Source organism: Dunckerocampus dactyliophorus, chromosome 21 (genome assembly GCF_027744805.1).
Source record: "Dunckerocampus dactyliophorus isolate RoL2022-P2 chromosome 21, RoL_Ddac_1.1, whole genome shotgun sequence".
Lineage (NCBI taxonomy): Eukaryota > Metazoa > Chordata > Actinopteri > Syngnathiformes > Syngnathidae > Dunckerocampus > Dunckerocampus dactyliophorus.
Window position 1 is genome coordinate 12,727,038 of NC_072839.1, and position 16,548 is coordinate 12,743,585.

Here is a 16,548-nt window from a genome sequence, read left to right on the forward strand (position 1 = left end):
TGGACTGCTCGGACCGCCAAACACCCACTATCACGGACAGGTTTCGAAAGGCTGGACTGAATGAAGAGGATAGCGCAAACAAAATGGCTAATTTGCCAACAAAGAGGGCCAATAAATGAGAGAGAGAGAGAGAGACTGACAAAGTGTGCGAAGAAGGAATTATGATGTTCAATTGTGATGCTTGTCAAGACGACTTGAGTGGTTTTAGTTCCCAGGAGGAGGAGCAGGAGGACAGCGATGAATGACTTTTCTGGTAGGCTACTGTTTAACTAGCTATCTTCCACTCACTGTTCGGCGCTGTTTAACTAGCCATGTTACAACGCACTGTTTGGCGCTCTTTGGAAAAAAGCATTTATTTAATCAAAAGTTTAAAAAATCTTTGTGTGTAACATCTCTCTGTGTACTAAAGATCCCATGTTTACGACATGGACACCTGCGGCTTATAGACAGGTGCGGCCTATATATGTACAAATATTTTTTTCTCTTTAAATTAAGTGGGTGCAGCTTACATACAAATTACAGGAGATGTGTGTGCCTGCTTTGGTCAAGTTTTGACTTACGATAGTGCGAGTCCAAGTAGCCGTTGCGTGGGTCCATGGCAAAGAGAGTGCCCCTGTAGGGCAGGGCGTGGTCAGCCAGGTGAGGCAAGGAGCCGTGCAGCTCCTTCTTGAGCAGCGACGGGCGCTCCTCAGTGGAAGTGGAGGGCTCCTCAGTCACGGGGGCACCGGGCGCTGCTGTCGTAGCGCTGAGAGCGTTGCGCCTCTCCCGGTGGTAGGGCGAACTTGAGCTCTCATCCTCTGCAAAGACAAGACCAAAGAGAAAGGGGGATGTTAAGAAAGTAGGGAGACGGATGAATACAGACTCTTGTTTCATTCTTGGTTGTGTTTCAAAAAGATGCACCTGCCAACTCGTGTAAACATACAAAGGGTTCGGCTACATGTGGGAGTGTACAGGCAAAACATTTCTAAGTTGAGGACTGCTCTTTTCTTTTTAGAAAGATAACAACAGAGGCTATTCCCGCCATTCCTGCATTCCAAGCTGCCCATTAAACAGCATCATGGATTGTATCAAACACACCACTCATTCTCTGACACCCCCCACTCCCTCACTGTTCCTAAACAAAATCTCTCCTCTGTTGGCTGACAGAGAAATTGGGAGGAGCAGGATCTCTGGGGAAAGCTTCCTGGCATGCTGTGGAAAGAAAGGGATAAATGTGGAGTTGAGTTCAAGGGCTGAGCTCAGCTGAGAAAGACACAACCTTTGCCCTTTGGCTTGACCTCTGAACCGACATCCATGTGGAGGTCACAAAGCCACCTGACTGGTTGTCAGGCTACAGGCTAACTTTAAGATTCCAGCAAGTATTATCCGAACACTTACTTGTTTCTATGAGAAACACCGGACGGTTCCGCACCATGCCTATGCAAGGCGGCCTCCAACAGCCAATTAAGAACAACAAAGCGGGGCAGATTAAAGAGCTCTACCTTAAGAGGGCCACCACAATGCACTTTACAGAAGAGGAGAGAGGGAGGGGGTTTGGATGTGGTGGAATGAAGCAACCCACGCGGGTCCCACTCTCATTCCCCTCGCTCTTCCACATCCATTACGGGTCGTCCGCGGCACGGCGCCGCTCTGGCAGCAGATTCGGGGGATCCCTTTAACGCGGAACTGACAGGCTGAGAGGCGAGACGCCCTCATCCGCAGGAAATGACAGCGTCAGTTATGATATAAGTATTTAATCCCATACTGCACAGCCCGTGATCTTATTAAGGGAATAATGGCACTTATACGGTTTAAAGCTGGATTAATAGGTCGGCTCGTGCAAAGCGCAATATTAACATAAAGGGATTTCGGAATTGGGTTCATCTCCAGACATGGGCTAGAAGTCGAAGCCGTGCGAGGCGCCCGCCAGCACCCGAGCGTAAACGCAGACGCACAGCATCTAACGTCAACATCTGAGAAAGCAGACTCCAAGTAGAGTACATACCGTATTTATGAGCTTATTTTCTGATGATTTATGAATGGACTAATGTAGGCGTTAAAAGGCCGTTGGGCGCTCATGTCTGCCGGCCAATTTAACCTCGGACACACTGTAGCAACGCTGTTTTGGAGCTTTAAAAACCATTTTGAAAAAGGATGGCAAAGTTTTTGGACGTGATGCTCCAGTCACTGAAGACAACAAGGATGAGGTCAATCCAAAACACGCATTTGGGGGAACAAGCAGTTGCAGGTTGTGATATCGCCCACTAGTGGCCTGGCATGCGTAGTACAGTGTTTTTAGTCTGCACTTTTATCTCCCTTGCCAACTACCATCCACTTCTTGCTATTCAGATATGACTCCCTCTCCTGCAGAGGTCAAGCAACTAATGGTTCAATCACAGCCGTGTCACAGTCTCACCATCCCCCAGTGGTTACCATAGCAAGCCAAAGGGTTCATCAATGTACCATGTAGTAGTGTTAAGGGGCTTCATTACACCAGTCTGTAGCACCTTTAATAGTTAAGCAAACACTCAGAGGCACAAAGGGTCAATTGACTCCTGGGACTGCCTGGTGGAAGCGAGGCCTGTGCTTTAAAGTCAGGTATCTGTCAAACGTTGGCCCTAATGGAGACAGAAAGGATTTCTGTAGACAACAAGTTTGAGAAGTTCTGACCGTCCGCTCAGCAGACCTTTTTCCCTCCCTCATTTTTCATTCCTCTTTTATTTGCCTCTCTTTTCCCATGGTCGCCGCATCCAGTCCTCCACCAGTTTGCAGGTCTATTCACACCAACACAAAAGCAGCGAGCCGGGCCTCTGCGGACCAGAAGGAAGCATGCCTCTTGACAAAAAAAAAAAAAAAGAAAAAAGAACTATCCCGCTCTCTCTATGGTGATTGAATTTCTTAACATCTTTTCAAAAAGCGCTTAAATGCCTGGAGGCGAGAGGAAGAAACAAGCTAATGGTGGATGGGGAGCACTGAACAAATTTCAGAGCCCTTTCCTGCTCGCGTTTGAGGTTGAAAGCGGGCTCCAGCCTTTCAACTGTTCAAAGTCCTCCTTCCTCCTGCAGTGTCACTGAAGGATTTGAAAAGAAGGTAATTGTGCTCACTGCCGTCCTGATCAGAGCGCACGCCCCAGCTTTAGTATTTCTCCTGCTTTCTCCGCCACTAGAAAGGTACCTGGAGCTCCGTCGCTGCATTCTTCCCCCTCCCCACTTTAACGCTCATTCTCCCGCCTTGCTCTCTCCATAACCCTCCTCAAATGCTCCCACTCTTGCGTTCTCTCCTTTCAACACCTGCGAGCCACTCATTAAAGTCCAAAAACCCCAAGTATCACCCTATTTTCCTCTTGTCTGGGGCTTCTATTGTCAAAACACAGTGAAAACCTTCAGAGGGAAGCCATAAAAAAAAGAGAGTGGATGCACTGAGCAGATTCTTCAACTTAAATGAGGTAATGAGATATGAAGTAGGGCTTCCTTCCTATGCGTTGAGAGTGCTCTAACAATTCAGCAAAACCTTAAAACACTTTTTCCGAAGGCAGAGGCAGAGGTTAAAAAACAAGGACTACTCTTCCTCCACATGCTAATCCGTCTTTCACTCTCAAGCATCTGATTTGCCCTCCGGCCTGAACTCTGTCAGTCTCCGAGGCTGGGACGTGCACGTTTCAGGAGTGCACAAAGGCCCGTTGCACAAACCACTCCCTCCCCAACCCCCAACCACCACATCACCACTGTCTTTTGTGAAGACCAAACATCAGAGGAGGTGTTGTTGTACCTCTGAGCCAAAGCCAGATAGATGCTGTGCTCCACCTTCAACGCCTCAAAGAAGCGCTTGTCAATGGCACAAACAGGTTTTGGCTCGACGTGCACTCGAGTGTGCACGTGGAGAAGAGAGGAGCGCAGGACATGAAGTGAAAACACTTCTTCTTCAAAGCTCCTCTCCTCCTGTGCAATAATCTCTTGCGCCCTTTTTTTTCTCCCTCTTCTTTCTCTTGCAAATCAACTCCCGGGAAAGACTCAAGACTCCCCCAATTAACAATGAGAAGAAGGGAGGGGGAAGAAAATTCCAGCAGCTGGCTAGAGTTTAATAAGACCACCTCTCCAAGCGGCTTAGGCTTATGTACCTGATTCGCCGCAAAAGACACGGAGGAATCATCGGTGATTAGTGAAGGCTGAAAGACTCTGCGGAGGAATTCGCCCGAGCCCGACACAACCATAGCGTGCGGGACTAAGACAATAGCGTGAGGTTCTGATCCGCTGTAAGGTGAATTCACTTGCCGTATGTCTTTGACAACCAACACTAGGCTGGTACCTGCAGGAATTTCAGTTAGAGATTCCTACCACAAGCGATGGAACTTCAGTGGAATTTAAAGTCTATAAATGTGTAAATTGGAACTTGGTTGGTATATTTTTCAAAAATGTACAGTCATCCCTCACTATATCGCGGGTTTTCAAAAAATAATGAATAAACGATTGCTGTTTCGTGGCTGACTATGGCCTATTAGTCACAAAAATAATGAAAGACAAGTCATATGGAGGATTCTGGTCGCTAAGCATCAGTATTGTTATGAGACATGACGTTAGATTACCTTTCACACTGCATGGAGAATGGCTACTGAGCCAGCGGAGCCGAGCCGACATGCCATAGCTGAGACGGATATTCCATGGCTAAGACTGGCTAAGCTTCCCCTCTCATTCTGTGTGGAAGTGGAATGTTTTTCCTTCTGTCTCTACTCTGTTTGAAACACTTTCTTAAGTTTAGAATAAGTAAATTGGAAAGGCTAACTAGTTAGCTCCTAGCTTGCAATGCTAGCAGTGGCCGTCTGTTGTCTCTGTAGCGATACCGTCGCCTGCACAATGTGATGAAAACAAAGAGTAACTATTGAGGTGTTATTTCATGTCTGCAGGGTCTCTAATAATGTTAAAACCCATATTTAGAAAGTCATAAACAGGTGTTCTATGTTCTAACTACAAAAATATTCCATTATTAACATTGAATCCTACTTTGCGGAAATTCACTCATCGCGGTCGGGTCTGGAACCAATTAACCGATGACTGAACACAAACATTTTGCCACGGTTCCTGTGCATTTCCTGGTTAGCATACAATACAAGATTTTTTTTTAAATCACAGAGCATCCCTGTTAGCATTGTGTTAGCATGGAAAACGTAACCGGAAGTCATTGTTCCCCTGCTCTGTCACCCATCTCTGATATTATCAGACGCTGACCACGTAGTTCCTCGCTGCCTCATAGCAGTTTTTGTCAATCAAGTAAAAAAAAGTGAAATTTAATGCATTTACTGTAAATTCCAGACCAAAACAATTTTGTACATATATAGGTCACACTTGTAAGCACACTTATAAGCTGCAGGTGTCCACATTGTAACATGGGATATTGACACATAACCACTATAAACCCTGCAATCTTACCTACACTTGATGTTCCCAGCGTCACTCATTAGCTCAGCTGAGTGAGATGTGAGAACATTTTTTTCCAGAGTTCAACGGCTGCCGCAGTCCAAGCAGAAGCTGTATTAACGCTACACTTGATCAAACTTACTTAAGGTTTGTCAGAATATTAGCGTCCACTTGACTAGTCCAATTCAGCACTTCCCGAATCTGCGCTCTAAGCATGGGAACTGTAGTTCTTTTAGCCATAAATTAGCCGCATCATTGTTTAAGCCGCAGGGTTCAGAGTGGGAGAAAAAAGTAGCGGCTTATCGTCCGGAATTTACAGTAAATGCAATTCTAATTGCTTTGGGGTTTTTTGGGTGTCTGGAACGGATTGATTTGCATTATTTCTTATGTGAAAACTTCATTCAGTTAGTTGTTTTGGTTTGAGTCAGACCTTCCGAAATGGATTAATGACGCTAACCAAGGTTTCACTGTAGCTGGACACGATATGGAGAAGGGGTAGGATTAAACAAGCTCTGCTTCTTTCTACTCCTTTTCAGACATGTTGAATGGTGTCGGTGTAATCGTGTTCCTTAACGTAGCTTGTTAAGCATGTCCATATGAAATAAACCATTACCAATACCGTTAAAAAAGTGTCAGCCCTGTGATTCAAAGGGGATCCGTTGAGGGTGTTCCTCACCTTTTTACATCCCAAAAGCATTTTCACCTGGTTAAGTAAGCAATATAATGATAAATAAACTGTTCGGCAAACAAAGTTCCCTCTATTTAACCTGTGTTCATAATGGATTCTCTGTGTAGCGAATGTGTAGTGGAACGCGATTCAACTGTCAGCGGGTAGGAGGGTCCCATTCCTGGTTTGCAGTCAGCAGCTGATTTCACACACCACAAATGCCCACTTCAATATTCATCTAGGCAAATTCAACAACTCCCACATCTCAATTTGGCTCCCAGCAGCGTGTGCACAGCTCCACCAGCCCATCTCCCTCTCTCTCTCTCTATATGTGCCGCCGGGGCTCTGCTGGGACGCCCTCCCCCGCCCCCAGGAGCTCAGCCCCTCGCAGTCCCGGCCGCCGAGCCTCAGGGCTGGGGAGGGGCAAATCAAAGCCTGCCTGGCTTCTTCCATCTTCCCTGCGCTCACCTCAAATCAGGCTCACAGCAGGATTGTGTCATGCCAAGACTCCGCTGGCCCACTCTGCCTCCCCCTTGTTCACCCATCAGGGGTGCAGGCCTCGCCAAGGAGCGGCCCCCGAAACCCCACCAGCATGTCATCAGGGCCACATTGTGATGGAGCAATGAGCATGGCTAGATACGGCAAGAAAGCTTCGACGTAAAAAAAAGGCGCACTGATCCATTTTTGAGGGTGGATAGTTATGGCTTTTAAGATTTTTCACTCAAAGGGCACATTGGCCTGCATTCTTACAGGAATCAAACAGCAAGTGCATTTGATCACAGCTTCAAAGTGAAATATTCCATTTAGTTCTCAGAGCCAATGGGCTCAGACATGCATCAGCATCGCTTCAGATGGTCACAAGTCGGTAATGAGCAGCCATAACCTGTTACTTACTTCTAACTGTCCTCTCTAACAATGCAACATGATTGCGCACAAAGCAGAACTAGCACCGGCTGGGACGGTGCTTCTTTAGGGGAGGATTTGGGCACACTTCCCAGCAGACCAGAGCGGGCCAGTTTCCACCAGGGCCGAGCAGCGGAATCCCACTTCTGACACACAGAGCGGGCCGGACCGAGTCTGTGGCACTCAGATTAGGAAGGCCTCGCCAAGAGCAATGGATACGCGGCCAAAGCAAAGAAGCACAAAGCCAACAGTTAGGATCAAGTAGAGAAAAAAATAAATAAATAACACAGCTATTTCAAGCGGGATCCAAAATTGCCACTGTGCATGTTAGAAAGTCATTTCATCTAAATTTTACTTTTGAATATCATCAAAGACACACTTTCATGCATCTTGCTGCACTTTCATGGAAAAACATGGACGACCCTTAAGGAAGCACTTGCTCAGTGATGCTTAATTCGGCACCTGCCCACCAGCCACTGCAAAACATGTTCGCTACTAACGAAGGCTAGCAGGCTAATTTAACTTTTGACATTTGATATCTGAGGAATGAGGGGGATCAGCCATTTATCTGGAACAGGATTACCCCTCGCTCCTTTCCTCTCCCTCCTCCCTCTCTCTGACACACACACACAAGCAAGCCCATCTCCCTCCCGCTCTCCCAGTCAAGCCCGGATTCATTAATTTTCCTACTGCTAAGTACTTTATCAATGACTGGCGCTGGTCCGGAGTGGTCTCTTCCCGCCTTCTCCCTTCCAGTGCTGCAGTGGATGCGCTCTCCTAACTGCTGAACAGTTCAGTCAACCTAAGTGGCCCATCACGGACATACTTTTGGACTTGCGGAAATGACCAACGCCACATTGTCAGGGAAGGCACAGTGCTGCAGGGCTGTATCATGAAGTGATGGCACTTGCAGTACCGGAACAGTTCCAAATGTCTAAAATTCTGACATCAAAGTTTATGGATTGATGAATTTTTGAGGCTCATCGCTGTACTTTTTGACAAATTGTACTTTTGTTCACAAACTCTCTCTAGGTAGTGATAACGTCAGTGTTGCTGATGTCACTAACAGTTGTTTTTGGGTCTTTCTTTACAGCGCTCACAATGTTTCTGTCACAAACTGTTGATGTTTACCTGTTAACCTGTTCAGAACATTCCAAATTATTGTACTGGCTATGACCATTTTTTGTGCTTTGATTCACAATTGCTTGTTTTTCCACCCATAGACTGCTCTCTGGTTTTCATGTTGTTTTCACCTCTAAATGCAGTCTACATAGGCAAATCCTATCCTATCCAATCTGAAACTGAGTGCAAACATCCAGTGCTATTTATTGCTTGAATAAGCAACGTAATAGGACACACCTGAACAACTCCTGTCACCTGTTCCAATACTTTTGCTCACATGAAAAATTGGTGTAGTCAAACAAAAAGATGCCATCTTCTAAATCAGGGGTGTCCAATCTTTATTTACTACACAATCAAAGGATGGGCAAGCCACTTTAATATTTGATTTTATTTTGTACACCAACCAATGTGGATATGCTGACAGATTCTATTTATTTGAAGAAAAAAACAGCCTGCAACTCAGCTTTGTGATATAGTTGAAAAAGTATGTTATTAGTGTAAAGTTTTTCTCCGTAATTACACTTTTTTGGGGGTTGTTCTTCCATTTTTTACTGTTTTCTTTACATTTTCTTGTCCTATTTTGACTTATTAATTGGAACGTTATTCTTTGTTTTGTTTGTTGTACATATTCTAACAACTTTGGAAAATATATTTTTTACTTTTTTTATCTATTTTATTTTTAATGTCTTTATTATTTTATTTTCACTTCAGTATTTGCACTTTTTTGTAATAATATTACAACTTAATTCTTGTAAGATTACGCCTTTTTTGTCATAATATTATGACTATATTCTCCTCATATTTCAACTTCATTCTCATAAAATTGCTGCTGCTACCTGGAAACAAGAGCTGAAATGTTTTCAGTCGACAGCAAATATAAACAAAATTGACCTCACGGTTCCAATACTTTTAGAGGGCACTGTACATGGGCGATTATTTTTTGTTGACAAAAAAAAAAAGAGTTAGTTTATGTCAACATGGGTTATCCCTCCTCATTATCGCCAAGCAGCGTGTAATGAAAACAGTAGCATAACTACTGTCCAGTTTTACACCATTAAAATGTGCACACTGTCACTTCCTGTTCAGTGCAAAGTAAGCTTCAAAATGCAAGCATCCGCCAACTAACCTGGATTCTCTGGAATCACAAGTAAATGTGCAAGCAATGGTCAGTTTCGGTTTTGGTTATCCTGTAAGTGGGTTCCACTGTAGCGAACTTGCGCTTGCTAACTAGTGCAGACTTGTTGACTTCAGACTTGTCCGTTTTTGTCTTTCGTCTGTAGTGTTTAAAGGCCACCTGTAGCCAAGTGTCAAGGCTACGCATGACATCACTAACACAAAACAGCAAGTGTGTGCACGAGTGAATAAAGATCCGTTCTCAAAGACGTAAGCTCAGCACGTTGGCATCCAAACCTGTCCTCATTTCCAACATCTCCTCGAGCCAAGTGCATTCACATACAGTCAGGGACCTGTGACCTATCACACATAGGAGGTGCTAGGAGCTAATCTGCATCCATAACACTGCATTAGTCTCAGACTAACGCCCGCCGCTAAACGTCTACATTACACGTCAAAAGAGGGTCTGCACGTGAGTGTGACAAATTTGAGTTAAACGAACAGCACAGTCGGGCCTTTCATGCTGCAGCTGGCAACACTCACGCTGTCTAGCCCATCCACCGTTGGACACGAGGAATTTTTTTTTCTTTACCAGCGAGCATGACAATCACAATTCCAAACCGCAAGCCAGGTGCCGTAAAAATAACATTCTAACTACCTGGCACCCACAATGAGGAGCTGTTCTGGCCATACACTGAGTCATTGGTGTTAAACTTTCAAGCTAATCACATCTATGTTCGGATTTAAATGCGTGACACATGATTTTAGATAATGTTAGTTCATTTCATGAGGGCTCAGAGGCGCCAATTTGCCTCACAAGGAATCTTTTATAACCTTGTCAATCACTGTTTGCCCTCCAACCTGCAAACATCATTACTGCTTCTGTTTGCAGCAAAAACCCAGACTTGACCTGGGCTGCTTGATAAACAGCGTGCAATTCTGCCCTTTGGCCAAAAAAAAAAAAAAAAAAAAATGCAGGTGAGATCTGGAACCTGTCATTAGAGCGTCTGTAACAGGCAGGGAAAGCTCAGAAGATTATAGGATGGACCATGTTGGCCAAGCAGGAGTAGGAGGTGCTGTCTCACTGTGGAAGGGTCAACGAAAAAATAACGGGGCCAGCATCAGGAGGGATCAGCTTGGATCAAATCATGTTGAGGTTTTACTGTGGAAAAAAGAGTGCAGTGTCATAACATGGCAGCACCACTTTAAGGCCTTTAACTTCCTTTTTTAAAATGTTTTCAGCATTCCGTAACGCACTACTCTGTGTCCTTTTTCTTGTCCTTAACCTATCTGTCTGACTTCCCCGTCTTGTTGTCCCCTCCAGACCTATCCTGTCACTCCGAATACCTCTCACCTCCTTTTCTAATCCGGGCTTGACTTCAGCATTAATCCCACATTCCACATAAATATGGCTTTAGCTTCATATCAGGTGTCCTTATTGGAATCAGTGCCACGGATGGAAAGTGGTGTTTAAAAACCATCATAGTGAAGGCTCATCGGCTCAAGGCTACTTTAAGATTTAAGTGTGGCATGTCGGGTTTTTTTTTTACCGTCTCTCTGTGACCAATTACCCACCTCTCCTCTTACCTCCCGCCCTGTGCATCACATCCTCGCTTTCCGAGCTCTAATCTCCTACTACACACTCCTTCAATATACCACGTTTTATTCCCGCTAACTTCTGTTCATGTCTGCATCCACTGTAACCGCCCAACCCCTCCCTCTTGGAGCTACAGTGGTCCGGGGGGAGGGGAGTGCGTTTTGGACTCACGCAGCCCCACGCAGAGCTGTCCCAGAGCCAAAACCAGAAACAAAGAGCCCACAGAGAGAGGTCGAGACATAATGTGGAGCGCCTCTGACAGCAGTGAAGATGAAGTCATGATGTCACCAAATAGTTAATAATAATGCCCCCCGCCCCATCCTGCTAACACTACCACCATCCTATTCCATCCAGCTGTGCGTGAGCGTTATTTAGCGAGAGAGAAAATGTAAGTGTGAGCATCAACAAGTGTCGATGGATGAAAAGCTTTTAAAAACGTAATCGGATCCTCGCTTGGTCCCTTTGAGGATACCAGAAGGGGGAAAACAAAACTTTTGGCTTTGCTCCAGCTAAGTTAAAGTACAGCCCCTCACAAAAACCCGCCTCTTTCCTTATTGGAGTTTGTCTGACATGAGACACGTCTCGGCAGTAATGGAGCTGTCTGGGTGAGGCCCACCCCCCCCGGACACTGTTAGCTTCCCAGCTCCGGGTGAGGTTGGATGGGGTAAGGGCTGGATTATGCTATTGCGAAGCCTCTACGCCGCCTTGATCCTTTTATAGGTCTCCGTTGGTGTTTAGCGCGTAACGTGCAATTCTCTGCCGAAACGCTAGGGGCAGTGTTTTCCGGAGAGTCGATTTGTCAACTGTTTTTTTTAATCGGGGGTGCCCAAACTTTTTCCACAAGGGCCACTTTGATATTGTGTAAAGCAACACATGTAGATATGCTAAAAAGATATGAAAAAGCCTATTATGAGTACAGTCTTTTTTCCCCAAATTGTGCTGTTTTGTTTTTTTTACATTTTCAAAATATTTCAGCTTTCTTTTTAATCTTCGAAATATTCTTTTCAAAATATTATGATTTTATTCCCATAATGTTTTGATTTTATCCACATAATATAACTTTTGCCCAACCTAATTTTCCAAAAATAACAACTTTATTTTATTTTGTTTGTTTCTCACAATATTATGACTTAAAAAAAAACAAAACACTTTTTTGCTTTAATATTTAAACTCTATGCTACTAAAATTATTTTTCCTCATAATAATAGTTCATTGTAAAATCGCTTTTTTTTCTCATTAGAATACGACTTTTTTCACTTTATATTTAGACTTTGTCCTTGTAAAATTACAGCTGTTTTTTTATTTTCCAACTATTTCAATGTTTAAATTTACTCCTCTTAATTATGACTTTATTCCAATATTTTGACTTTATTCTCGTAAAATTATAACTTCTTCCACAGCCTAATTTTGCACAAATTGCAACTTTATTTGTTGTTTTGTTTCTCATAATATTCTGACTTTTTTTGTGAAATATTTAAACTTTAAGCTACTAAAATGACATTCTTTTTCCTCATAACATTACGACGTTATTCTTGTAAAATGATGACTTTTTCTCATTAGATTCTCTTAATATTTGAATTTATTCTTGTAAAATTACAGATTTTTCCACTTGTGGTGTTTTTCTGTTCTTTTTTTTTAAGTTTTCTTGTTATATTCTATTTATAGAATGTGCCACGGGTCATTAAAAAAACAGGCGCAGGCCGCAAATGGCCCTCAGGCCACACTTTGGACACCCCTGATTTAGATGGTAGGCGTCCTTCGTCGCTAGTTCACAATGGCAATTAAAGAGAGACGAAGAGCGTTATCGGAGCTGGAACTAATCAATGTGTTACAACAATCACTTTTATTGCAAATGTTGATCCCATATTAGAGGGGAAAGCGTAGGCAAAGGTGGGTCGCATGCCCTCTGGAAGAGTCATATATACACATCTGTGTCTTTGTGACACGTTAGATTTACATTTGATTTTTGGGGGGGAGTTCACATCACGCTACGCAGGAGGTTTTGGAGGGGGAGGAGTGAGCCGGCCTAGAATATGCTGATGCCTTGGCGCAGAAGCATAAAACAGGCTTAAGAAACAGGCTGTTTCCCTATGAATGGACCAGAAAAAGAATTATGACTAAAAAGAAAGAAAGAAACAATAGGAATGGTGAAAGACAGCTACGCAGTTGCTTCACATGAGAATGACTTGCTCAAGTTCAAGTTGCACTGCCGCTCTCCTGTAATCTACAGACATTTGTTTCCCTGCAACTCTGTGTAAGACATCTGAGTTCAATTCTCCGCATGCCCTCTCTTGGAAAATCAATCCCAACTCCTCTCCCGCAGCTCTTCTTGCGAGAGGATTACACCGTCCCCCCCCCAGATCCAAGCCAGCAAACGGTTCTTATCAGCTGACAGCCCCCTACTCCAATTCCTCGTCTTCCGCTGCCATCCAGGAGGAGAGACTCACCACGCCGGCGTGGTGTGGATGTGATCCTGGGCTCTCTCTGCCAATAGTGGCAACTCTTTTCACACTTGAAGCCTGAGCTATTTACGAGAGCCCTGGGAGAAAGAGGGTGGGAAGAAGCGAAAGCGGAGCGCCGCTGCCTCTCCACGTCTGCTTCTAATCAATCGCCAGAAATCACTGCCATGCTTTCTGGCCTTTGATCCGAGCTCCTCTTTCACACGGCGCGCAAGCATAGCGAGAGCTGGGAGGAGGGGAGAGGAGCAGGGAGAAGGGTGAGACGCGAGGCCCAGGGGGAGTGGAGGTCAGGGGGGAGAGATTAAGGGGTACGGGGCCTCCTGCTCATGCTAACCTGAAAGCATGTCTTGAGTTGATCAAGTTTGTCAGAGGTTGAGACACACAAGCGTTTGGCAAATGAGAGTGGAGCTGATCATGTGTTTGTGGGCAGTTCATGTATGAAGGGTGCAGAATTTACCTCCACCAAGCAAACACACACAAGGTTGTTATGCACATCACCACCACCTACAGGTCTGCAATGGAAGAGTAGCAACCACAACTCAGTGCTGATATTAAACATTTTGGGAACAGCAGAGCAAGTTTAGAAACTTTACTTTTTTGAGTGTTAAGTTAGCTGATAAGCTACTATTGTATGTTCCAGACTAGTCGCTCCAGAATCTGTCCAAAAACGCATCATGTGGAGGAAAAAAAACATATATAAGTCGCACTGGACTATAGGTCACATTTATTTAAAAATTAATTTCACAAAAGTCACAGAACAGGTATTTCATCTGGAAAGGCAAGTTATTCAACTACACAGTAGCACATAGAACAGTTAACGTTCAGCGGCACAATAGCATAAAAAACATACCTGGTAGGCTGAGCTAGCTATATTAACATAGCAAGCCAGCGAGTCCACAAGCAAGTTACCGGTAAGCAAGTTCACCAAGCTCCCCATCTCATTCCACATCAATGAATCCATTGAATCCTCGGTTGTCACAAGCGCAGAGCGCCCTCTCGCAGCTGTCGACGGTAATGTTCACGCCGTGGTTGTTGTTAGTCGGTATGAATTAACATTTGAAAACATGTTCAATTATACAAATATTGTGATGTATAAGCCACACCTGACTCAGTGAGAACATCAGTGGGAGACACAGAATGGCTCAACATAGCACCCGGAGTGAGATAAAGCTGCATAATTTCGGCGTACCTGTTCAACATGTATTCAGAACACGTCATGAGAGCTGTTACTGAGGATTTTGAGGGTGGGGTGCACATTGGAGACAAGCGGCTGAACAACTTACGCTTCGCTGATGATACAACTCCCATTTGCAGCGCTAGAGACGATCTTCAAAGTATGGTACGGAGAGTTAAGATGGAAAGTAGAAGAAAGGGTGTCCTGTTGAATGTCAACAAGACTAAGGTTAGATAACAACAGGGTGGATCGTAGGCCGCTTGAGTTAGAGGTCGACAATTTTGTGTATTTGGGGTAATGCATTAACAGCAAGGGCACCAGTGCACCAGAGATCAGACGGACGTTAGCAAGCATGGCAAGGGATGCAGTGCAGAGATTGGCCACTATCTGGAAAAGCCGAGGGATTAGCATCAAGGTCCATCTTTCTCATCGCCATATATTGGAGTGACTGATAGACAAAGCTGAAAAGTGACGAAAGGCGGGTGGATGCTTTTGAGATGTGGTGCTCCTGATGAATTCTGAGGACACTGTGGACAGGGAGGAGGACAAACATCTGGGTGCTAAATAAGGTAGGCGAAGGCCTTATTGTGCGCAATTCCATCAAGCAGCGCAAGCTGCGTAACTTTAGCTATGTGATGCAGAGTGGTGGACTGGAGAAGGTGATAATATCTGGCAAAGTCAACGGACAAAGAGGACAGGGCAGGCCTTGTACATTAAGGAGTGGACCGGCACGGGCTTGGTGGAGGCTACCAGGATAGCAGAGGACAGAGAGGGATGGATTAGGCGACCAACTGAGAAAAAGAAGAAGACACGAAGTCACAGGACCAGACAAACTATGAAAAAGTGTGACTTATAGTGCAGAAAATACGGATGCTAACCAGCAGTCTAACCTACAATATATCCTAACTGACTTACAGAATTAAAAGCAAAAACTAACAAATAAAACATGAATCAGGCATATTTTCTGCCTTTGGCAGCGTTCTGCACACTACAGGCTCCCAGTCAAGTTGTGTCTATTTAGCTTTTTGTGCACACGTCCAGCTAAAATCCACAAATAATTCCCCAGCCAGACTAGAACCTTTAACTAATTATATGTTCTCACCACACTCACATGATGTGTGTCAAGGAAGCATTTAAAACCCAAACTGGAAAACCTTTTTGTCATCGCAGATTTTCTTCTGATCAACACCAGATGCGGCGTGCAAAAGCCATTATATGGTAACGTCCGTCACAGCATGAATAGAAAGGCCAGGCCTGTTAGACCGGGCCACGCATTGCCACCATGACTTTAGCAAGGACCTGAGAGGATAGGAGCAAAACTGAGTGCAAGGGGACGAACACACCATAATAAATCCTCCTGGCAGGCTCAGGACGCTCCTGCTTTTGTTCCTACTGGCAGGAGGGGGGCCACCGATGCCTGACAACAAATAGGAAAAAGTACAAGCATAATCAAGCACCGTTTCCCCACTTTATGGGGCCTCCTGGAGACCCTTGCACCCTCCCGCTCTCGGAGGACTGAGATGGGGCATGGGTGGAGTGGTGCTGGGTTGTAGCTTGGCTAACCTTAACCCATTACATCATTTTCCAAGTCACTCAGAACAGGCTCATTTTGGGGGGAGGCTAATCATTGGTTTGGGGATTAGTCTCTGACCTCGGTGACCTCTTTCTCATTGGCCCGTAGAAACGCCCCCTGGTTCCTCTAAAGATCCATTGTGATGTCCAACATGAATCTGAGTCGATTATAAATGGTCTGGCAGAAAGCTTTCTTGTCTGGAGTCACGTCACTTTTCCTCAGCGATGAGCTCTAAACTGTCAAAACTTTGACAACTTTCCAGAGTATTCTGAAATCTTCACTGAGGTCCAAAGTTGCTCAAACCTCCCCCCCCAGGGCAAAGCAGTAGAGACATTTCTGGCCGACCCTTCCCAGTCTGCAGGCAGTTGAGTCAAGCTTGCATCTTCCAGCGGAGCTATGGCAGGACGGAAGTCTGCCAGACAAGAAAGTCCAATGCTGGGCCGGGCGGCTCATGTTCCCCCACCGCCCTGAGTAGCGGCGAGGCTAAGCTAATCCTGCGCCTCAGGCCCCAGTGAGGTGGCGCTGCCAAGGGCTGTCCCCCTGCTGCCGC

The 16,548-nt window shown here is 45.0% G+C and overlaps 1 protein-coding gene across 2 annotated transcripts in view; it reads right to left on the reverse strand.

Moving 5' to 3' along the window:
- The window catches only part of gli3 (GLI family zinc finger 3), a 106,003-nt gene that overhangs the window by 55,885 nt on the left and 33,570 nt on the right, over window positions 1–16,548 (reverse strand). For both annotated transcript variants that reach the window (XM_054764875.1, XM_054764876.1), the window contains one exon: window positions 561–797. In XM_054764875.1, the coding sequence (XP_054620850.1) occupies window positions 561–797 (237 nt within the window). The remainder of the gene's footprint in view (window positions 1–560; window positions 798–16,548) is intronic.